This window comes from Bufo gargarizans, chromosome 1 (assembly GCF_014858855.1).
Source record: "Bufo gargarizans isolate SCDJY-AF-19 chromosome 1, ASM1485885v1, whole genome shotgun sequence".
NCBI classification, from domain to species: Eukaryota; Metazoa; Chordata; class Amphibia; order Anura; family Bufonidae; genus Bufo; species Bufo gargarizans.
In genome coordinates this window covers 587228393-587252712 of record NC_058080.1, presented here as the reverse complement: position 1 = coordinate 587252712, position 24320 = coordinate 587228393, and the positions used below count along the sequence as shown (strand labels likewise).

The following is a 24320-nucleotide window of genomic DNA, read 5'->3' as shown; positions in this document are numbered from 1 at the left end:
CTCAAGACTTAATTGTCAATCTTTTATTAACCACAAGGCATACACACTGTAAAATATCGAGATACTATAATTTCCTCCAGCCTATCATACATTATTCTAAGGCTACTGTCACATCGACAGGGTTCAGCAAAAACGCTTCAGTTACTGATAATACAACCATCTGCATCCGTTATGAACGGATCCGGTTGTATTATCTTTAACATAGCCAAGACTGATCCGTCATGAACTCAATTGAAAGTTAATGGGGGACGGATCCGTTTTCCCGGTATGGAAATGCAACCAAACGGAACGGAATGCATTTTGGAGCGTTCTGTTCAGTTACGTTTTGTCCCCATTGACAATGAATGGGGACAAAACTGAAGCGTTTTTTCCAGTATTGAGATTTGTCATTAATGCTAGTGTGAAAGTAGGCTAAGTTCTGTAAGGTGTGGGGATCAGCTCAAACAGTGACTTCAAGTGTCCTTTAACCCCTTAAGGACACAGCCTTTTTACACCTTAGGACCAGGTCATTTTTTGCAAATCTGACCAGAGTCACTTTAAGTGCTGATAACTTTAAAAAGGCCATTCTGAGATAGTTTTTTCGTCACATATTGTACTTCATGACACTGGTAAAATGAAGTAAAAAAATATATTTTTTTTTGCACCAAAAAATACCTAATTTAACAAAAATTTGGAAAAATTTGCAAATTTCAAAGTTTCAGTTTCTCTACTTCTTCTGTAATACATAGTAATACCCCTAAAAATTGTGATGCCTTTACATTCCCCATATGTATACTTCATGTTTGAATTATTTTGGGAATGATATTTTATTTTTTGGGGATGTTACAAGGCTTAGAAGTTTAGAAGCAAATCTTGAAATTGTTCAGAAATTTACAAAAACCCAATTTTTAGGGACCACTACAGCTCTGAAGTCACTTTGCGAGGCTTACATAATAGAAACCACCCAAAAATGACCCCATTCTATAAACTACACCCCTCAAGGTATTCAAAACTGATTTTACAAACTTCATTAACCCTTTAGGTGTTGCACAAGAGTTATTGGCAAATGGGGATGAAATTTGAGAATTTCATTTTTTTTGCCTAATTTTCCATTTTAACCCATTTTTTCCACTAACAAAGCAAGGGTTAACAGCCAAACAAGACTGTATCTTTATTGCCCTGACTCTGCCGTTTACAGAAACACCCCATATGTGGCCGTAAACTACTGTACGGCCACACAGCGGGGCATAGAGTGAAAGGTGCGCCATATGGTTTTTGGAAGGCAGGTTTTGCTAGACAGTTTTTTTGACACCATGTCCCATTTGAAGCCCCCCTGATGCAACCCTAGAGTAGAAACTCCATAAAAGTGACCCCATCTAAGAAACTACACCCCTCAAGGTATTCAAAACTGATTTTACAAAGTTTGTTAACCCTTTAGGTGTTGCACAAGATTTAATGGAAAATAGAGATACAATTTCAAAATTTCACTTTTTTGGCAGATTTTCCATTTTAATATTTGTTTTCCAGTTACAAAGCAAGGGTTAACAGCCAAACAAAACTCATTATTTATGGCCCTGATTCTGTAGTTTACAGAAACACCCCATATGTGGTCGTAAACTGCTGTACGGGCACACGACAGGGCGCAGAAGGAAAGGAATGCCATACGGTTTTTGGAAGGCAGATTTTGCTGGACTGGTTTTATTGACACCATGTCCCATTTGAAGCCCCCCTGATGCACCCCTAGAGTAGAAACTCCAAAAAAGTTACCCCATTTTAGAAACTACGGGATAAGGTGGCAGTTTTGTTGGTACTAGTTTAGGGTACATATGATTTTTGGTTGCTCTATATTACACTTTTTGTGCGGCAAGGTAACAAGAAATAGCTTTTTTGGCACCGTTTTTTTTGTTATTTACAACATTCATCTGACAGGTTAGATCATGTGGTAATTTTATAGAGCAGGTTGTCCCGGACGCGGCGATACCTAATATGTATACAATTTTTTTTATTTATGTAAGTTTTACACAATGAATTAATTTCTTTTTTAAAGTCTCCATAGTCTAAGAGCCATAGTTTTTTCAGTTTTTGGGCGATTATCTTAAGTAGGGTCTTATTTTTTGCGGAATGGGATTACGGTTTTATTGGCACTATTTTGGGGTGCATATGACTTTTTGATCGCTTGCTGTTACACTTTTTGTGAAGTAAGATGACCAAAAATTGCTTTTTTTTTTTTTTACACCGTTTTTTTTTTTTTTTTTTTTTTTTTACGGTGGTCACCTGAGGGGTTAGGTCATGTGATATTTTTATAGAGCGGACGCGGCAATACCTAATATGTATACTTTTTTTTATTTATGTAAGTTTTACACAATGATTTCATTTTTGAAACAAAAAAAATAATGTTTTAGTGTTTCCATAGTCTAAGAGCCATAGTTTTTTCAGTTTTGGGGCGATTATCTTGGGTAGGGTATGATTTTTTGTGGGATGAGATGACTGTTTGATTGTTACAATTTTGGCGTACATACAACTTTTTTTTGATCACTTTTATTACCTTTTTTGGGAAGTAAGGTGGGCAAAATTTCAATTTCATCATAGTTTTAAATTTTTATGGCGTTCACCGTTTGGGTAAAGTAAAATGACTGTTTTATAGATCAGGTCGTTACGGACGCGGCGATACCAAACGTGTAGGGAATGTCTTTTTTTTTTTTTTTTTAATCAGTGATAAATGTGTTTTTTGATTTTTACTTTTTTTCACTTTCTTTTTGACCCAGACCCACTTGGTTCTTGAAGATCCAGTGGGTCTGATGTCTGTATAATACAGTACAGTACAATATATAGTACTGTACTGTATTTTACACTTTGTCTGAACAGATCTATGCCTTTCAGCACAGATCTGTTCAGCACCATGGACAGCAGGACACCTGAGAAGGCGTCCTGTTGCCATGGGAACCTTCCCCGTCTGCTCAGTTATGGTCAGAACTGCGCAGACTGGGAAGGGTAAGGACGGGGCTTCGGGGGGCTGCCTGGGAGCTCTCTCCCTCTCCATTCGGGAGGCTGCAAAGGCACAGCAGCCCCCCGATGGGAGAGGGAGGGAGCTCCCTGCGCTGTTAACCTTTTCCATACAGCGGTCCGTACGGACCGCGGTATGGAAAGGGTTAAACGGCTGACATCGCAGCACAGATGTAAGCCGTTTATACCAGGGTGCCAGCAATGTGCTGGCACCCTGGTATACCCACTAGAAACCAACGATTATTCAAGGGGAGGCGGGCGGGGGATCGCGATCCCGCCTGCCGCACTGCCTGCCTCCCGCACCGCCCGCAACCCTCCCCCTGCACCTCCCACCGGGCAAAAATCACTCGGGGGGGGGGGGGGGGGGGGGGGAATACAGATGTATTTTAGGAATACTAAAGTTTCTGATCCCCGCGGTCAGGGGCCGCGGGGATCAGAAACTGCAGGAATCGCAGCAAACCGCAGGTCTGAATTGACCTGCGGTTTGCCGCGATCGCCGACATGGGGGGGTCACGGGACCCCCCCGCGCATTTAGCCTAGGTGCCTGCTCAATGATTTGAGCAGGCACCGGGTTCCGATCACTGCCAGCTGCACGGCAGTGATCGGAAATACACAGGGCGTACATGTACGCCCTGTGTCCTTAAGTACCAGGGCACAAGGGCGTACCTGTACGCCCTATGTCCTTAAGAGGTTAAACAATAGTCTTTTATTTTGTTCAACATAGACTTAACAAATGCTCGCTTACTTCAGCGGGTAAACACAAAGAAACACAGTCCATATGAAATGGTACAACTCACAGTCCTCTGTAGTTCCAGAGTTCCACCACCCGCTGGAGAGGGGGGAAAAGAGTAGGCAAAGGCAGGCTTATCCACAGCAACACACCACACAGCTTTACTCCCAGTCTGTTACACTTTCAGACTAGGAACCACACCCCCAGCTCTCCTGGGATTCCTGGCTTAAATAGGCCAGCCTACACCTGGCCTGTATACGTGGGAGTAGTCATCCCACCCTGCTGTCAGTAACCTAGGGTTACGGACAAAACATTACCGGTTCCAAAGCCGGGGGCTTGGACATCTTAGCCCCCAGACTGTTTACACTTGACAGGGCGTCCACATTCCCTTGCATCTTGCCTGGCCTGTGTTCTACTGTGAAGGAGAAATCTTGAAGTGCCATAGGAACCAGCGGGTAACCCCCTCTTCTCTCGCATCCACCTTAGGGGAGCATGGTCTGACACTAACCTAAACCTCCTTCCTAGTAAATAATACCTAAGGGAGTCAGTGCCCATTTTATGGCCAGACATGTCTTCTCAACGATGGCATAATTAATTTCTGCTGGGGACAGTTTTCTACTCGGGTATATCACTGGGTGCTTTTCTCTATTCACTACCTGAGACATGACTGCACCCAGACCCACATCAGAGGCATCGGTCTGGACCACAAACTCACGGGAGAAATCCGGGGCTATCAACACGGGTTGCTTACACAGGGCCTGTTTAAGCTCTTGAAAGGCCCTTTACGCTTCTGGGGACCACCCCACCATAGCAGACTTTGTGCCCTTTGTCAGGTCAGTCAGGGGGAACCGCTATTTCTGCGAACCTGGGGACAAACCACCTATAGTAGCCCACAATACCCAGAAATGCCTTGATCTGCTTCTTAGTTAGTGGATGGGTCCAATTCTGAATGGCTTCTACCTTGTTAAGCTGGGGTTTAATCTCCCCTCTCCCCACTATGTAGCCCAGGTATCTGGTTTCCTCCATGCCTAGGGCACATTTGTCTGGGTTTATCGTAAACCCCGCCTTCCTTAGAGCATCAAGGACAGCCTGAACTTTTCTGAGACTAAAAAATGACAATGTCATCTAAGTACGCCGCGGCATACTCCTTATGGGGCCGTAGTACTTGGTCCATAGCCCTTTGGAAGGTGGCAGGGGCCCCCTGCAAGCCAAACGGCATTCTTACATACTGAAAAGACCCCTCAGGTGTAGAGAACGCAGTCTTCTCCTTAGCCGCTTGCGACAGTGGGTTCTGCCAGTAGCCTTTAGTGAGATCTAAGGTGCTAATATACCTTGCAGGGCCTAGCCGTTCGACCAGCTCATCTACCCTGGGCATAGGGTAAGTATCAACCGTGGACACTTCATTAAGCTTGCAGTAGTCATTGCAGAATCTCCACTCCCAGTTTGGTTTTGGCACTAACACTATGGGGCTGGACCAGCCACTTTTAGACCCTTTAATCACCCCTAGCTCCATCATCCTCCTAACCTCTTTTGAAATCACGTCCTGGCGGGCTTCAGGGATCCTATAGGGTTTTAAGTTCACCCTCACTTGGGGATCTGTGAGGATCTCATATACTATCACATTGGTACGGCCAGGGGTTCCTGTGAAGAGATCCGTATTCCTCTGCAGCAGTTCCCTAAACTGTTGTTTTTTGGAGGAAGATAGGGTCTCTGAAATTTTAACAGCTTCGATGGTTGACCCCTGTTGAGCCACCAGGCAAGAAGCTTCAGGTGGGTCTCTCTCCTTCCAGTTTGATCAGATTGACATGGTATATTTGGTAGGGCTTTCTCTTCCCTGGCTAGTGTACCCTATAGTTGACCTCTCCCACTTTTTCCACTATCTCGTAGGGACCCTGCCATTTGGCTAGGAATTTGCTTTCGACAGTAGGGACTAACACTAACACCTGATCTCCCAGATTAAACTGTCTTAGACAAGCGGACCTATTGTATACCCGGGCCTGTGCCTCTTGGGCCTGAAGCATATGTTCCTTTACAATAAGCATCACCCTCGCCATCCTCTCTTGCATCTGTGCTACATGCTCTACTACACTTTTGTAGGGAGTGGCCTCACTTTGCCACATCCAAGAGACCTCTGGGGTGTCTGCCATATAGAAATTCAAAGGGTGAAAAATCTGTGGAGGACTGGGGCACTTCTCTAATAGAGAACAGTAGGTATGGTAACAGACAATCCCAGTCCCGCCTATCCTTCTCTACCACCTTCCTTAGCATGGCCTTTAGGGTCTTATTAAAACGCTCCACAGGGCCATCTGTCTGAGGATGGTATACGGAGGTCCGCAGCTGAGTGACTCTTAAAACTTTGCACAGTTCCCTCATCACTTTTGACATAAACGGGGTCCCCTGATCTGTAAGAATCTCTTTGGGAATACCCGTTTGGGAGAAGACATGGAACAACTCCCGGGCAATATTTTTGGATGTGGGGTTCCGTAGGGGAGCAGCCTCGGGGTACTGGGTAGCGTAATCAGCGATTACGAGGATGTACTGATGCCCCCTAGTGGACTTTACCAATTGGCCTACCAGGTCCATTGCTATCCTTTCAAAGGGGACCTCAATAATTAGTAAGGGAACGAGGGCTACGGAAGTGTGCTACCGGGGAAGTGACCTGACAAACTGGACACGATTGACAGAATTCCCTAATCTCTCGGTAACACCCCGGCCAATAAAATCATTGTAAGACCCTCAAGTGTTTTGTCTGCACCCAGGTGACCACACATGGGAATAGGCCATGTTTATAACCATACGTCGATATGGTCCCGGGACTAGTAGCTGCTCTATCACTTCGTCCCGTATCTTGGTCACCCGGTATAATAGGTCCTGATTCAGGGCAAAGTGTGGAAACAGTTAGTCAACCCCGGGCTCTTTAGGGAACCCCATTAAGGACCTCCACATTCTCTAGTGCCCCTTTTAAGGTCAAATCTCGAAGTTGGGCCGTACCAAACTTTCCCCGGGATACCTCCAAGTCGGGGACATTTTCCTCTGTGGTATCCTCTTCCTCATAGTCTCCTAGCAGGACAGTCAGAGGAAACTCCTGGGTCGCCTCTGGACTCCCACCCACAGGGTTGCATGGGCCTGCGGGGTGATTCGGCATAGCAATCTTTGCCCACAGGTCCCAGAACAGGGGGCAATCACTACCAATAATAACTTCATGCAGTAAGCATTTCACTACTCCCACATGGTGGGTCAGGGCAGCCCAGCCCATCTCTAGAGTAACCTAGGCCACCGGGTAAACTCTGGTGGTCCCCATGAACACACGTGACCCCCAGATTTTTCCCAGGGACCAACACATGAGGAAGAGAGGCTGAGATCAGGGTGACCAGGCTCCCTGAGACCAGAGTTCCATTGACTGTTAGTGTACACATCTGGGTTCCCTCCCCCCCTGTGGGTACAGCGCTGCAAGCTGGCTGCGCAAAGGGGGAACTGCGCCGGCCCACAGAACAGTCCATGGGCTCCGTGGTGAGGGGACACTGGGCTACCATATGACCTGGGGCCCGACATCTCCAGCAAATGATTTCCCTGGAAATTCCTCTGGGTATGGGTTCGGGCATCCCCCTGGCCTTGACACGACCCTCTCGATTAGGCTTGGCCCCTAGTCTCTGACTATCTGAGTCCTTCCGGGCCCCCCAATATGTTGATTTCGGGTTCCCTGGACCGCCCAGGGACTTCTCCATAGCATGGAATCTCTCCACTAGTCCCACCAGGTCATCTGCTGTCTGGGGGTCACCCTGTGTAACAAACTATCTGCAAGCTAATGGCCTTGCTGAGGTTCTGAAAGTCCGATTGACAGGAGGTAATCCACTGAAAAATCAGCAGCATGTAGATCGGGAAAATCTCTCTGACTTTGTATTGAGCTGTATTTTGCTGCCCTTAGGGTTAGTTCATTTATCGGGTAATGCTTCTGGTACTCAACCCACATAAAGATCTGCGTCTAAATCTTCAAAGGAATCCACTTGTGTTAGGCTACTTTCACACTAGCATAGTTTAAATCCGGCGTTCAATTCCGACACCGGAACTGCCCGCCAGATCCGGAAAAACGTGTGAAAACTGATTACATTTGAATCCTGATCAGGATTTTGATAACAATGAAAAAATGCATTGGAAAAAACGGATCCGCCATTTATGGACTTTAACTTTTTTTTCACATTTTTCGGGTTTAACATGCAAAAGCCGGATCCGGTTTGACTGAACACACGTCGCCGGATCCGGCGTTAATGCAAGCGAATGGGGAAAAAGCCGGATCCGGCGTTCAGTCAAAGTGTTCAGGATTTTTGGCCGGAGGTAAAAATACTGCATGCTACGGTTTTCTGAAAAGCCTGATCAGTCAAAAAGACTGAACTGAAGACATCCTGATGCACCCTGAACGGATTACTCTCCATTCAGAATGCATTAGGATAAAACTGATCAGTTCTTTTCCGGAATTGAGCCCCTAGGACGGAACTCGGCACCGGAAAAGAAAAACGCTAGTGTGAAAGTACCCTTACATGCAGATTTCATTGTGAATTTTGGTGTGGTTTGGATTTCACTCCTTGCATGAATATGCAAAGAGGTATCGCCCAAAGGAGAGAACCATCTCGCCAGCGCCACCTATTGGAGCATTGCCAATTAGTCTCCATACCAGGGAGTACATCCAGTAAGTCTCCATACGTACAGGCCTAAATGCCTTGCACGACAATGAATGAAATCTGCTGTAAAACTTCTCAGCATTTCTCTAATAATAATAATCCGCAGCATGACTTGAATATCTGGTGGATTTTTGTTCAAAATTAAGTGTACTTTGCTCAGAAATTTGAAAGGGTTGTCTGTTGCTGTGCCTCCCTGGTCTAAATAAATTGCGAGCACTTCTGGAATCACGTGTCATACATTGGGCACATTATCCAAGCCTGTTATCAACCCCATTGAGGCTTGAAACTGGGCTCAGATCACGCGTTCGTTGTACAGGCACGCGAATCTGGAAGTAATGCCATACTGGAATTCCGGAACGAATACACATTGTGTGAACTGCCCCCCAAAAAATCAGTAGGCGCTGTATCTGCAGGACAGCACACCCTGTATCATTGATGGAATCAATGTAGATGTAGATGCTCCTGATTGGGCACCATGTACATTCAAAAAATGTTAGTGGTAGAAGTTGTATTTTTAGGACACTGCCGCACATGACATATAATTATGTAGGATATCCGCAGCGTGTACAGTAGCAGTGAAGAGACTGAGATTTTCACAACTAGATGTGGTACAGATTTTAAGTCCATAACATGTCAACTTATGTTTCCGATATCTGCCACGGATTTCAGCTTTCGCAGTGCAGAGTGAAATCTGTGGCACAAATGCAGGGTGTCCACACAAACATTTGTTTCAATTCACACTGCTTGGTATGAATTTCCCAGCACTTGGTGCCATACCCTAAATCTGCCATAAAATACAGGTGCGTTTCCCCATAGCACCTACTCGGTATTGCATCTCTTTTATATAGGAGCCCCCCCCCCCTTCCTAATCCTAATGTAGAGGAAGAGCTAAGTTTGCATTTGCAGCTTTTTCTTCCTCCCATGAAGCAGAATATAAATGCATGGTCTTGTAGATGGAGGGTGAGATCCAGAAGCCTGTCTTCCCTGCTGCATTGGTGCTGTGTGATGCATGTCTCTGCAGAGACGAGCCCCTTCCCCGTGTGATAAATTATAGTTGTGAAACGAATGCTCCACTCAGCAAAACTTGCACACCCTATTATCCTGCTACCATAGGTGTCTCCTGCACACCATGTTCAGAAATGGAGCAATCGGGCTCAGGCTGTTGTCATGGATACACTGAACCTGTCTCCCCACTCAGCTGTCAAACAGCTCTTAGACTTTACCATTCATCTGCAGTTTAAGGGGGGGGGGTGTTGTTTTTTTTGCCCTGCTCGCTATATCGCTCACATGTAGCATTTTACATTTTAATTGTTTTGACTTCAGATGTGATATTTCAGCGCTGGAATATTGTAAATTACCAGTGGCAAATGCAGAGTCCCTTATGGCAGCTGCGTCTGCTGTGTAACCCTTTGTGCCAGCCACCATGTTAGCCTTTCTGATGTGTTACAGGAACAGTGAGCTGAATGTCTGTACCATAGTGCAGTCACCACAGCCGTCAGATGGTCTGTGCCACATCCCTGGAATATATAGTGTGTGCAGATTAATTGCTGGCGTCGCCCAGAATGGATCTAGCTGTATACAACAAGCAGATCATGCACTGCAAAATGACAGGACCTTTTTTTAAATGCCATTTATCATTGTACTATGAGGATTTTACAACTTAATTATTTTTTTTCTATAGATCTCACTGTAACATGGTAAAACTGCATCTGTCGGTGTACTGCAGAAGGCAGATGCCATTTTGTTTAAACCCCAAGCCTCTCCCCCACTTTAACGGAGCATGTGCAGAAGGCATGGTAGTGACTAGTGACTCTGTGGAAGGAACTGACTTATCAATGTGTGTATTTGTGACTGGTTGCAGCTATTCACACAATACTGCAAGGCCAAGTAGTAATAGTAATATCATACACCGTGACATTACTGCAGCGTCTTCAGTTTCCTCTTAGGGCTTCATTCACATCTGTGCTGAATAGATCTGTTGCTCTTCTCCCTTGTAGGAGTAGAAGGACAAAATATGGACACTCTCTGGTCCATTGCATAACTGAAACAAACGGTGCTCGATGGACTATAATGGGGCATGTCGGGTTTCCATCAAGTGTTTTACTGGGCAAAATGGCGCAGCATGACGTGCTGTTTGTCCAGCTTGCTGCATAGGATCTGGGTCTACTGGACTCAAAATTGGATCTAAGGTTCTGTAATATTTAGGTGAATTTCCCCTTAAAGGGAACTTGTCACCGGGATTTTGTGTATAGAGCTGAGGACATGGGTTGCTAGATGGCCACTAGCACATCCACAATATCCAGTCCCCGTATCTCTGTGTGCTTTTATTGTGTAAAAAAACAAATTTGATACATATGCAAATTAACCTGAGATGAGTCCTGTATGTGAGATGAGTCAGGGACAGGACTCATCTCAGGTTAATTTGCATATGTATCAAATCGGTTTTTTTTACACAGTAAAAGCACACAGAGCTTTGGGGAATGGGTATTGCGGATGTGCTAATGGCCATCTAGCAACCCATGTCTTCAGCTCTATACCCAAAATCCCGGTGACAGGTTCCCTTTAAGGAATATTTAATATATAGTAAATATTCAGAAGGAATAACAGAGGAACTGCTCAGAGCAGAATTATGCAAAAAGATGCTCGAGAATTATTTAGTGGGGACAATATTTACCAATACAGACCTGTCAGGAGTGGTGACAGGTCATGTTTAAAGGGAACTCGTCACCAGGGACATGCAGCCCAATCTGCAGGCACAATGTTAGAGCAGGAGGAGCTGAGCAGATTGATACATGATGTTGTGGAAAAATATGGTTAGGTTTCTTTTGTTTGGCCATAAACACTGTTGCCAGATGTAACATTTAAAGGGAACCTGTCATCAGGAAAACACAAAAACGTTACAGAGCAGGAGGAGCTGAGAAGATTGATATTGTAAGTAGGGATGAGTGAATCGACTTCATATGAAACATCCAAAGTCGATTCACATAAAACTTTTGTTCTAATACTGTACGGAGCAGGAGTATGTTTCATCCGAAGTGAATTCGCTCATCCCTAATTGGAAGCCCTCTTCTGTGAAGTACAAGCCATTTTAACCTCGTTTAGAAGTTTACTATTTATGCTGCTAATGAACTAAATACATTAAATATACGCACCACATTTATCAACCAGCACAAGCCACATAGTCTAGCCTTACACCATGTTCACTTTCCCGCAAACATCCCTTTCCAGTATGCCAGTGTCTTGCCGCAAATTAAGCCAGAATGCAGCTTAGTAAATGTTCCCAGTTGTGTTTTTTTTTTTTTTTTGTTTCTTTTGCCGATAACGAGAATGTTGTCATCTTTGAATTTGCTTCTAAGAAAATGATGGTAAACTGTAATGTCTGCAGAATGCAGTTTTTACACCGCTCTGTACTGGACACATGGGAGGTATCTTCCTGACCCATTGTAACGCCTATTCTTAAAACTGATAAGAATAGGCCACGGTTTATCTTTTTTGCATGACTGTGGAACAAACATACGGATCCACATTTTTTGCACCTCATTGAAATAAATTAGTCCGCATCCAGCCCGCAAAAAATGTGGATTGAATGTAGACCAAAAATACAGTCTTGGGGCCTAAAAGTAAGACCGTCTGATCTTAGTCTTAAAGGTGCTATATTTATCACAGTGGCTGATGCTGGTTGAGAAATCCGGTGCCTAAAGACTGAGTTTACTCCACCTACTCATTGGCTTAATTTTCCAAAAAAGTCCAAACATTTTGGCACACATTACACTTGTCATGTCTCTTTCCTGCTAAGCCACTCTCCCTTGTTGGACGAGTCGATAAGTGCCTTAAACCTTTAATAATTATGGTGTGTAGCATGTACCCAGTTTTTGGCATGAGTTGGCATCTGTGTTGGTCCCATGTTCATATGTGCCCGCATTGCTGAGAAAAATGAAGTTTTTATATATGCAAATGAGCCTCTAGGAACAACAGGAGCGTTGCTGTTACACCTAGAGGCTCTGCTCTCTCTGCAACTGCTGCCCCCTCTGCACTTTGATGACAAGGGCCAGGTGTGATTATGGTTTCACTTCCTGGACTTGTCAAAGTGCAGAGGGTGCTGCAGTTGCAAGGAGAGCAGAGCCTCTAGGTGTAACGGTACCTCCCCCGTTGCTCCTAAATGCTCTTTTGCATATAGTAAAACATTTTTCTCAGCAATGTGGGCACATGCTGCCAAGTGCACATGTAACAGGTCAGCCAGTTTCATAGGGACAAATCTGCTGACAGATGCCCTTTAAATCACATTTGTGTAATTGCAAAGACACAATTGTACATCCATGACCACTTTTCAACTGGAAACTAAGATTATAAGCAGAAGTCAAAAAGCTTGAAAATTGCTTTTATTATAAATTGTCATGGGGTTACAAGTTACTGTTAGCAATGTGAGTGATTTCCATACGTTGCCCTGCCCCTGGGAACGCTAATGTTATCCATAAATATGGTGTGTCATGTGTTTGCATGTAGACATATCTCTGTTCACTCTGGGTATGCTCCTGAAGAGTTGCCCAATGAAACGGGATACACTCTCTTGATTTGAGTAGTCTAACTTTACATTGAGGCTCAGGTTCTGGACATGGTTGCCCTTCTCAGGACAGGAGCGCTGTATAACTTTCTTAGATATTTTGTTGGTTTCCTGCACTAGCATATAATAGGGACCTTGGGTTGTTCCGCTTGGCTTCTGGACTTCTTGGTTAAAGGGTCACTGAGTTTTTACGTAATTTTTGATATGTCATAGCAACATATTAACCCCTTAAGGACGCATGACGTATCTGTACGGCATGTTTCCCGAGTCCTTCCCGAGTACCGGTACGTCATGTACCGCTGTGATCGGAACAAGGTGCCTGCTCAAATCATTGAGCAGGCACCTCGGCTAAATGCTCGGGGGGTTCCGTGACCCCCCCATGTCCGCGATCGCAACAAACCGCAGGTCAATTCAGACCTGCGGTTTGTTGCGCTTTCTGCAGTTTCTGATCGCTGCGGTCCCTGACCGCGGCGATCAGAAACTTAAGTGTGGCGAAAATATATATTTATCACCCCCCCCCCCCCCCCTGCACCTCTGAATGATTTTAGCCCGGTGGGAGGTGCAGGGAAGGTGTTGGGGGCGGTGCGGGAGGCGGGCGGTGCGGCAGGCGGGATCGCGATCCCCGCCCGCCTCCCATTGAATAATTGTTGGTGTAGAGTGGGTATACCAGGGTGCCAGCACATTGCTGGCACCCTGGTATAAACGGCTGACATCGGTGATGCGATGTCAGCCGTTTAACCCTTTCCATACAGCGGTCCGTACGGACCGCTGTATGGAAAAAGTTAACAGTAAGAGGGAGCTCCCTCCCTCTCCGATCGGGGGGCTGCAGTGCCTTTGCAGCCCCCCGATGGAGAGGGAGAGAGCCCCCAGACAGCCCCCCGCAGCCCTGTGCTCACCCTTCCCCGTCTGCGAAGTTCTGAGCAGACGGGGAAGGTTCCCATGGCAACAGGACGCCTGCTCAGGCGTCCTGCTGTCCATGGTGCTGAACAGATCTGTGCTGAAAGCATAGATCTGTTCAGGCAAACTGTAAGTAAAATACAGTACAGTACTGTATAGTATATAGTACTGTACTGTATTATACAGACATCAGACCCACTGGATCTTCAAGAACCAAGTGGGTCTGGGTAAAAAAAAAGTGAAAAAAAAGTAAAAATCAAAAAACACATTTATCACTGATTAAAAATTAAAAAAATAAAATTCCCTACACATGTTTGATATCGCTGCGTCCGTAACGACCTGATCTATGAAACGGTCATGTTACTTTACCCGAACGGTGAACGCCAAAAAAATAAACTATGATGAAATTGAAATTTTGTCCACCTTACTTCCCAAAAAAAGGTAATAAAAGTGATCAAAAAAGTCGCATGTACGCCAAAATTGTAACAATCAAACCGTCATCTCATCCCGCAAAAAATGAGACCCTACTTAAGATAATCGCCCAAAAACTGAAAAAACTATGGCTCTTAGACTATGGAAACACTAAAACATCATTTTTTTTTTTTTTTTTTTTTGTTTCAAAAATGAAATCATTGTGTAAAACTTACATAAATAAAAAAAAAAGTATACATATTAGGTATCGCCGCGTCCGTATCGACCGGCTCTATAAAAATATCACATGACCTAACCCCTCAGGTGACCACCGTAAAAAAATAAAAATAAAAACGGTGTAAAAAAAAGCCATTTTTTTGTCATCTTACGTCACAAAAAGTGTAATAGCAAGCGATCAAAAAGTCATATGCACCCCAAAATAGTGCAAATCAAACCGTCATCTCATCCCGCAAAAAATGAGACCCTACTTAAGATAATCGCCCAAAAACTGAAAAAACGATGGCTCTTAGACTATGGAGACACTAAAACATTTTTTTTTGTTTTAAAAATGAAATCATTGTGTAAAACGTACATAAATAAAAAAAATTGTATACATATTAGGTATCGCCGCGTCCGTGACAACCTGCTCTATAAAATTACCACATGATCTAACCTGTCAGATGAATGTTGTAAATAACAAAAAAAAACGCTGCCAAAAAAGCTATTTCTTGTTACCTTGCCGCACAAAAAGTGTAATATAGAGCAACCAAAAATCATATGTACCCTAAACTAGTACCAACAAAACTGCCACCCTATCCCGTAGTTTCTAAAATGGGGTCACTTTTTTGGAGTTTCTACTCTAGGGGTGCATCAGGGGGGCTTCAAATGGGACATAGTGTAAAAAAAAACAGTCCAGCAAAACCTGCCTTCCAAAAACCGTATGGCATTCCTTTCCTTCTGCGCCCTGCCGTGTGCCCGTACAGCGGTTTACGACCACATATGGGGTGTTTCTGTAAACTACAGAATCAGGGCCATAAATAATGAGTTTTGTTTGGCTGTTAACCCTTGCTTTGTAACTGGAAAAAAAAAATTTAAATGGAAAATCTTCCAAAAAAAGTGAAATTTTGAAATTGTATCTCTATTTTCCATTAAATCTTGTGCAACACCTAAAGGGTTAACGACGTATGTAAAATCAGTTTTGAATACCTTGAGGGGTGTAGTTTCTTAGATGGGGTCACTTTTAGGGAGTTTCTCCTCTAGGGGTGCATCAGGGGGCTTCAAATGGGACATGGTGTAAATAAACCAGTCCATAAAAATCAGCCTTCCAAAAACCAAACGGCGCACCTTTCACTCTACGCCCCGCTGTGTGGCCGTACAGTAGTTTACGGCCACATATTGGGTGTTTCTGTAAACGGCAGAGTCAGGGCAATAAAGATACAGTCTTGTTTGGCTGTTAACCCTAGTGGAAAAAATGGGTTAAAATGAAAAATTAGACAAAAAAATAAAATTCGCAAATTTCCTCCCCATTTGCCAATAACTCTTGTGCAACACCTAAAGGGTTAACAACGTATTCAAAATCAGTTTTGAATACCTTGAGGGGTGTAGTTTCTTAGATGGGGTCATTTTTGGGTGGTTTCTATTATGTAAGCCTCGCAAAGTGACTTGAGACCTGAACTGGTCCCTAAAAATTGAGTTTTTGTAAATTTCTGAAAAATTTCAAGATTTGCTTCTAAACTTCTAAGCCTTATAACATCCCCAAAAAATAAAATATCATTCCCAAAATAATTCAAACATGAAGTAGACATATGGGGAATGTAAAGTCATCACAATTTTTGGGGGTATTACTATGTATTACAGAAGTAGAGAAACTGGAACTTTGAAATTTGCTAATTTTTCCAAATTTTTGTTAAATTAGGTATTTTTTGGTGCAAAAAAAATAATTTTTTTGACTTCATTTTACCAGTGTCATGAAGTACAATATGTGACGAAAAAACTATCTCAGAACGGCCTGGATAAGTCAAAGCGTTTTAAAGTTATCAGCACTTAAAGTGACTCTGGTCAGATTTGCAAAAAATGGCCTGGTCCTAAGGTGTAAAAAGGCTGTGTCCTTAAGGGGTTAAAGGTGGAGGTCAGTGTTGAGACGTTCACCAATCGCTAGAGGAGAGAGAAGCACTTAGTGCAGGAGATAGAATTGAGATGGGCCCAAAGGCTTTCTGTTGAGCTTGTCTCCTGCACTGAGGAGAGAGAATATGGTATGCGAGCGCTCCTCTCCTCGTTCTAGCGATTGGTGGGGTCTCTGCTCTCAGACCACCACTAATCAAATCCTTGGTGTCTCTTTGACATACCAGAAGTTTTTTGTGAAAGCTCAGTGAGACTTTAACCATAAATCTCCAACGCTGTTGATAAGCCTATTCCAGTTTTTACCACTGCACAAGTATTATTTTGGACACTTCTACAATGTATTGTCTGTTGGGAGCGTCACAGATCCAGCGTTCCATGTTTTAGCTGTAAACTGTTTTCTTGTGACACTTTTCACTAGTATTTATTAAAGATGTTTTTTAATATTTTTTTTTACTGCTGCTTTTGTGCTCGCTTTATGTAACGAAAGCACTTGTCATTTATGGGATCGATTCTGTCCTCTCTTGCAGCAAGATCCAAAGATTGTAAACAATTGTATCCAAAAATGAAGGGTTCACAATTTTTATGTTTGTTGTGAAATATATGTAGAAAAAGTCTAATGTTTTTTCTTTCCTCCACAGGCAAAGTTGGCTGCAGCGGATGAAAGGAGATTTCAGCAACAGATCATAGCCCAACAAAAGAAAGACTTAACATCCTTCTTAGAAAGTCAGAAAAAGCAGTACAAGATTTGCAAGGAAAAGATTAAAGAGGCACGTGCACAAGTAAAGTTGGCTCTGGGAGGCACCGACAGAATATTTAAAATTGTTTTCCTGCTTTAAACTTCAGAAGACCTTCATCATACCTACCGCTCATCATTGTTGGCCAGTTCCATAGGCTGTTGTCGTTGGAGCTTACTGTGCCATGGTCGGGGAAATGGTCTCCCTTTGGAGGGATAATTTTCTGCTAAGTGCAGCAAATCCAAAGTCTTTTTTTTTTTTTTTTTTTTTTTTTTTTATAACCATCACAAATAATAATGAGGCTGAGTAGCACTGGTGATGTATCAGCGGCTGTGAAAGGGTGATTGGTAACTTAATGTTGACCACCTAATGGTAAACTCAGAATTCAGAACATATTGCACCTGTGATGCAATATCATGGTAACATCGAGTTGCGCTCTGAATTCTAATATTTGCCGATTCCTGTATTAGATTTGCTGTAAATGTCTTAACGTTGAATATTTTGAGGTAAAAAAAAAAGTTGCTCTGTTCCAAAAGTTCATGTTTTTAAACTGCATTTTATTCAGCTTTATGGAGAAGAAGGAATATCTGATGTTGAGTAGACACTTTAGGGCCCTATTACATGGGCAGAGGTATTGGGGCAATTATTGGGAATTAACATTTGTACACTCTTTTCTGATAATTGACCTGGCTAGGACTACATGTGTCGCAGAAAATTCGAGCACCATTTTTTAGAATGATACTCAATGGTGTCGCAATGTGACACGGCAGTCTCAAAAAATCTATCACGGTTATTGCATTGCAACAGCATTGACTATCATGACAAAAAATGTCACGCGACACATGTCACAAGGTAGTTGTACACTTTTTGTAAGGCGACACGTCACTGTATAGCCCAAACCTAAATGTGACGTTGATGGGCTCATCGGTCATGCCACACCAGGAATCCTGGTCAGTCGGCAGCACATCACCCTCTGCAAATGGGGATGTGCTGCCAACAGCAGCGAAACTGTAGGGAGATGGACAATAGCAGTAATGATCATTCTTCTCCATACGGCAGCGCTCATTGTTGGAATCAAAATATGTGTGAATGTAATGCTGATATAGGTAAGCGATTATAGTATTAGAGTGGAAGGAGTGGGCTTGTAGATCCGCACACTCCTAGGTTGGCACAGTTGGTGCCCCAGCTGTTTTTATAAATGCTTGACTGGAGATACATCTGGTGACTGGGCAGGCAAAGAAAGTGTTGCAATTTGGTGGAGAGATTCCTGGGAAACCCTTGCTGTGTGTGGGTGGGTGAGCATTATCTGCTGAAAAATGCCAGTTGGAAGCCCTGTCATGACAGGCAACACACATATGGCCGTAGGATGTCCTGCACATATTGCTGAGCTGATAGTGTGCCTCATATCATTGCTAAGGCTGACCAGTTGGGGCTGTGTGTAGCTCCACGGCAAGGATAGGATTGAGGCGCTCGCCACCACCTAACAATTGTCAAATCCCAAACAGAACCTGATGGTGTTGAGCGAACTTGTGTTTTAAGTTCGGCGTCTAAAGTTCGGGTTATCAAAGAATCCCGTTACGGATTCCGCTACCACGGGCCATAACGGAATTTAGAATCCATAACTGGATTCTTCGATAACCCGAAGCCGAACTTTAGACACAGAACTTAGAGGACCCTTCATTACAATAAAAAAATCTAAACTAAGTATGCTGACCGGGATCTCCCTGCACTTACTATTATCTCTGGGCGCCGCTCCATTATCCCAGCATAGGCTCCGGTATCTTCAGATTTTCGGCTCAACTGGGAGGAGCCTGCTCTTGTTCTCCCGGGCATCTCCTATGGCTATGAGCTGAGCGCTGCAATTGGCCAGCACTCCAGCCTGGGAGAAGGAGACACCCAGAAGAACAAGAGCAGGCTCCTCCCAGTTGAGCCGAAAATCTGAAGATACCGGAGCCTATACCGGGAGAACGGTATATTTTTAGTTTTAGATTTTTTTATTGTAATGAAAGGTCCTCTTTAAAACATAAGTTCGCTCAACATTAGAAGCTGAATTTGTTTCTAAAGGCAATATAGTTGCAGTCCAGGTTTCTTGTTCAGTTCACAACATAACTGCAAACAAAGGTGACTCTGGCTGTCGGGCAGGACACATAGTCGGCGCCATCGCATCAGATTTCTTTATGCTAGGTGTGAGGAAATGGTTTGGGAACAGACAGGGCTGTGTAATGAAGGAGCCATCTGTGTCTGGATGGTGGACAATGCGAGAGCTGCTCATGCTATCTGGGCAGTGACCTACCACCAATAGACGCAGACCACGCAGCTGCTATGGGACCAATGGGGGATAGGGGTGAATTTGTGCACCCTAATTACACTCATTACTGTCCAATTCCAGTCTAGTATCCCTATCACAGGTCCTGTACAGCTAGTAAAGGAACTGCACAAAGAGCATCATCACAGATCCCTCAGCCCCCAACAGCAAGGAGGAGAACTGCAGGATGAGCTGTCATCCTCCTTTCTCTTCATTTGTACCCCATTCCCTATTTTTACTCATATCTCACTCATATATAAAGTACTGCAGACCTGTAGACAGTTACAACGACTAGAACCACATGTACCTCACACACTAACCGTAATATAATAATATAGATAATATACACAACTGCCTGGCCAAAAAAAAGGTCACACACTTATTTCTTCTATTGTTTTTCTACAATTTGATTTCACCAAACGTTTACGTGATCGCCGATCACAATCATTCCTTCCTCGAAGATGTTTCCCCACTGTCCTTCCACTTTTTAATAATGTGTTGGACATTTCTTTACCCGATTTTAGTAGTTTCAGCAATCTCCTATGTTTTTTCTGCTTGATTCATGCCAATTATTTGACCCTTCTGAAACATATTTTCTTAGTTGAATCCAGGTGGTGCCTTTTTTTTTTGGGCCAGGCTGTGTGTGTGTGTGTGTGTATACAGTACAGACCAAAAGTTTGGACACACCTTCTCATTCAAAAATTTTCCTTTTTTTCATGACTATGAAAATTGTAGATTCACACTGAAGGCATCAAAACTATGAATTAACACATGTGGAATTATATACATAACAAAAAAGTGTGAAACAACTGAAAATATGTCATATTCTAGGTTCTTCAAAGTAGCCACCTTTTGCTTTGATTACTGCTTTGCACACGCTTGGCATTCTCTCGATGAGCTTCAAGAGGTAGTCACCTGAAATGGTCTTCCAACAGTCTTGAAGGAGTTCCCAGAAATGCTTAGCACTTGTTGGCCCTTTTGCCTTCACTCTGCGGTCCAGCTCACTGTATATGTACAGTACAGACCAAAAGTTTGGACACACCTTCTCATTCAAAGAGTTTTCTTTATTTTCATGACTATGAAAACTGTAGATTCACACTGAAGGCATCAAAACTATGAATTAACACATGTGGAATTATATATATAACAAAAAAGTGTGAAACAACTGACAATATGTCATATTCTAGATTTTTCAAAGTAGCCACCTTTTGCTTTGATTACTGCTTTGCACACTCTTGGCATTCTCTTGATGAGCTTCAAGAGGTAGTCACCTGAAATGGTTTTCACTTCACAGGTGTGCCCTGTCAGGTTTAATAAGTGGGATTTCTTGCCCTATAAATGGGGTTGGGACCATCAGTTGCGTTGTGGAGAAGTCAGGTGGATACACAGCTGATAGTCCTACTGAATAGACTGTTAGAATTTGTATTATGTAACAATAGTAGGGCACACCAGACACTTAATGCCACACGGAGGGTTAATTTACACGTTATTTATTATTAGAGATAGTAACATATAATAATTAAAACATATTAAAAATACTAAAAATCTTAAGAAATCTTTAAAACATATAATGTCCTTAAATGTATCCAATGGTAAATAGATGAAATATTGTAACAAAAAGGCAGTCTTTCTTGAGAGTTTAATAAACTCACACCTTATTGTGACCGGAGTAAAGCAGTTGATCAGGTGGGATCGTTGAGAGGATAATCACTCAAATGGTACAGCAATGCCGCTAGGTTTTTTACTGCCTGCTTACAAATATAGACCGGAATAGTTTACTCACTGTTTCAGTTGATACCGGATTTATTTAACTCACTCGTGGCGTCCCACGTACAGTGAAGGTGATGTTGGCAGTAATGCGGTGCGGTTTGGCTTGTTGCGGTATTGTTGGAAGATTTTCGGGATCCTCGGTGATCGGATGTCAATGTGTTGTTCTTGAGATGGTCTGGTCACCCTAATCTTCAATGTAGTTGTAGTCCAGATTTGCAGGGTTACACCAGAATTACCAATCTCAGAATGGAACAGTAAATATCCAGCTTTCCTGGGTATCAAAGTAAAAGAGCACCGATCCCTCTCTTCAAGCGCTTTTTATCCTCGAATGCCGTGTTTGTTTCTCATGGGATTAAATTACCATACGCGTTTCGGAGCTTACTCCAGCTCCTTCACTGAAGAACCCAATCGAGATGGTTTGGGGTGAGCTGGACTCAGAGTGAAGGCAAAAGGGCCAACAAGTGCTAAGCATCTCTGGGAACTCCTTCAAGACTGTTGGAAGACCATTTCAGGTGACTACCTCTTGAAGCTCATCAAGAGAATGCCAAGAGTGTGCAAAGCAGTAATCAAAGCAAAAGGTGGCTACTTTGAAGAACCTAGAATATGACATTTTCAGTTGTTTCACACTTTTTTGTTATGTATATAATTCCACATGTGTTAATTCATAGCTTTGATGTCTTCAGTGTGAATCTACAATTTTCATAGTCATGAAAATAAAGAAAACTCTTTGAATGAGAAGGTGTGTCCAAACTTTTGGTCTGTACTGTGTGTGTAAGTATATATGTAATATATATTTTTTTTACAGTATATTAGATGCAGTGGGTACAGATATATATATATATATATATATATATATATATATATATATATATATATATATATATATATATATATATATATATATATATATGAAGAAAAAAGGCGGCACTGGCTTAACAAGGAAAAAAAGGGAAAAAAAGCGGGTGCACGTCTCAGAGGGAATGGAATGATTTCCCTATTGAAAATAACAAGAAAAAATGAGCGGCACTCCAAGTAGTGAAGTGATGAATCCTTTATTCACACCAGTGGTGCAACGTTTCGGCTCTGATCGCGAGCCTTCCTCAAGCCTGAGGAAGGCTCGCGATCAGAGCCGAAACTTTGCACCACTGGTGTGAATAAAGGATTCATCACTTCACTACTTGGAGTGCCGCTCATTTTTTCTTGTGTTATATATATATATATATATATATATATATATATATATATATATATATATATATATATATACCGATACCGTATTTTTTGCCGTATAAGACACCTAGGTTTTTGGGGAGGAAAATAAGAAAAAAAATATTTTTAACCAAAAGGTGTGCTGTGGGTTTGGAACTAATGGTGGTCTGTGGATGGCACTATTACTGGGGATCTGTGGATGACGGACACTGTTATGGGGGATCTGTGGCTGGCACTGTTACAGGGGGGGATCTGTGGCTGGCACTGTTACAGGGGGGGATCTGTGGCTGGCACTGTTATACATGTCATCCACAGACCCTCCCAGCCCATAACTGTGCCATCCACAGATCCCCCGCCGCTCCAGTATACTAATATAATATGTCTTATTCAATTAATAGTTATTAAATATGCCTCTTTATTCCTAATAGTACCTTAAATCCTAAGCGCTTCAGTACAATGCCGGCGGGCGGCCGGCGCCGCGCGTCACTCACTGACGTCACTTGCCTGCGCCGCCTGCTTCATTCATAAAGTAGGCGGCGCAGGCACGTGACATCAGGGAGTTGCGCTGCCGCCCGCCCGGCCTGCATTGTACTGAAGCGCTTAGGATTTAAGGTACTATTAGGCATAAAGGGGCATATTTAATAACCATTAATTGAATGACATATTATATTAGTATACCGGCGGGGCGGGGCTATGGTACAGTGACTGCACCGCCCCGCCGCTATTGCCGGCCCCAGCTCCTCCTCCCAGTCCCTCCCAGAGTCCCCGCTCGCTTTACATCGCAGCTTGCGATGTAAAACTGACAGCATTCGCCGTATAAGACGCAGGGGCATTTTCCCCCCAGTTTGGGGGGAGAAAAGGTGCGTCTTATACGGCGAAAAATACGGTATACAGGTCCTTCTAAAAAAAATTCGCATATTGTGATAAAGTTCATTATTTTCGGTAAACATTAGACTTTCATATATTTTAGATTCATTACACACAACTGAAGTAGTTCAAGCCTTTTATTGTTTTAATATTGATGATTTTGACATACAGCTCATGAAAACCCAAAATTCCTATCTCCAAAAATTAGCATATCATGAAAAGGTTCTCTAAACGAGCTATTAACCTAATCATCTGAATCAACTAATTAACTCTAAACACTTGCAAAAGATTCCTGAGGCTTTTTAAAACTCCCAGCCTGGTTCATTACTCAAAACCGCAATCATGGGTAAGACTGCCGACCTGACTGCTGTCCAGAAGGCCATCATTGACACCCTCAAGCAAGAGGGTAAGACACAGAAAGAAATTTCTGAACGAATAGGCTGTTCCCAGAGTGCTGTATCAAGGCACCTCAGTGGGAAGTCTGTGGGAAGGAAAAAGTGTGGCAGAAAACGCTGCACAACGAGAAGAGGTGACCGGACCCTGAGGAAGATTGTGGAGAAGGACCGATTCCAGACCTTGGGGGACCTGCGGAAGCAGTGGACTGAGTCTGGAGTAGAAACATCCAGAGCTACCGTGTACAGGCGTGTGCAGGAAATGGGCTACAGGTGCCGCATTCCCCAGAAACAGCGGCAGAAGCGCCTGACCTGGGCTACAGAGGAGCAGCACTGGACTGTTGCTCAGTGGTCCAAAGTACTTTTTTCGGATGAAAGCAAATTTTGCATGTCATTCGGAAATCAAGGTGCCAGAGTCTGGAGGAAGACTGGGGAGAGGGAAATGCCAAAATGCCTGAAGTCCAGTGTCAAGTACCCACAGTCAGTGATGGTCTGGGGTGCCATGTCAGCTGCTGGTGTTGGTCCACTGTGTTTTATCAAGGGCAGGGTCAATGCAGCTAGCTATCAGGAGATTTTGGAGCACTTCATGCTTCCATCTGCTGAAAAGCTTTATGGAGATTTTTCAGCACGACCTGACACCTGCTCACAGTGCCAAAACCACTGGT

General features: G+C 43.4%; 1 protein-coding gene across 5 annotated transcripts in view; it reads left to right on the top strand.

Annotated features, from left to right (window-relative positions):
- Positions 1-24320, top strand: part of TAOK3 (TAO kinase 3) — a 195499-nt gene that overhangs the window by 144663 nt on the left and 26516 nt on the right. For 4 of the 5 annotated variants that reach the window (XM_044275825.1, XM_044275823.1, XM_044275824.1 and 1 more), the window contains exon 16: positions 17017-17157. In XM_044275825.1, the coding sequence (XP_044131760.1) occupies positions 17017-17157 (141 nt within the window). The remainder of the gene's footprint in view (positions 1-17016; positions 17158-24320) is intronic. The other variant, XM_044275827.1, reaches the window with a different exon arrangement.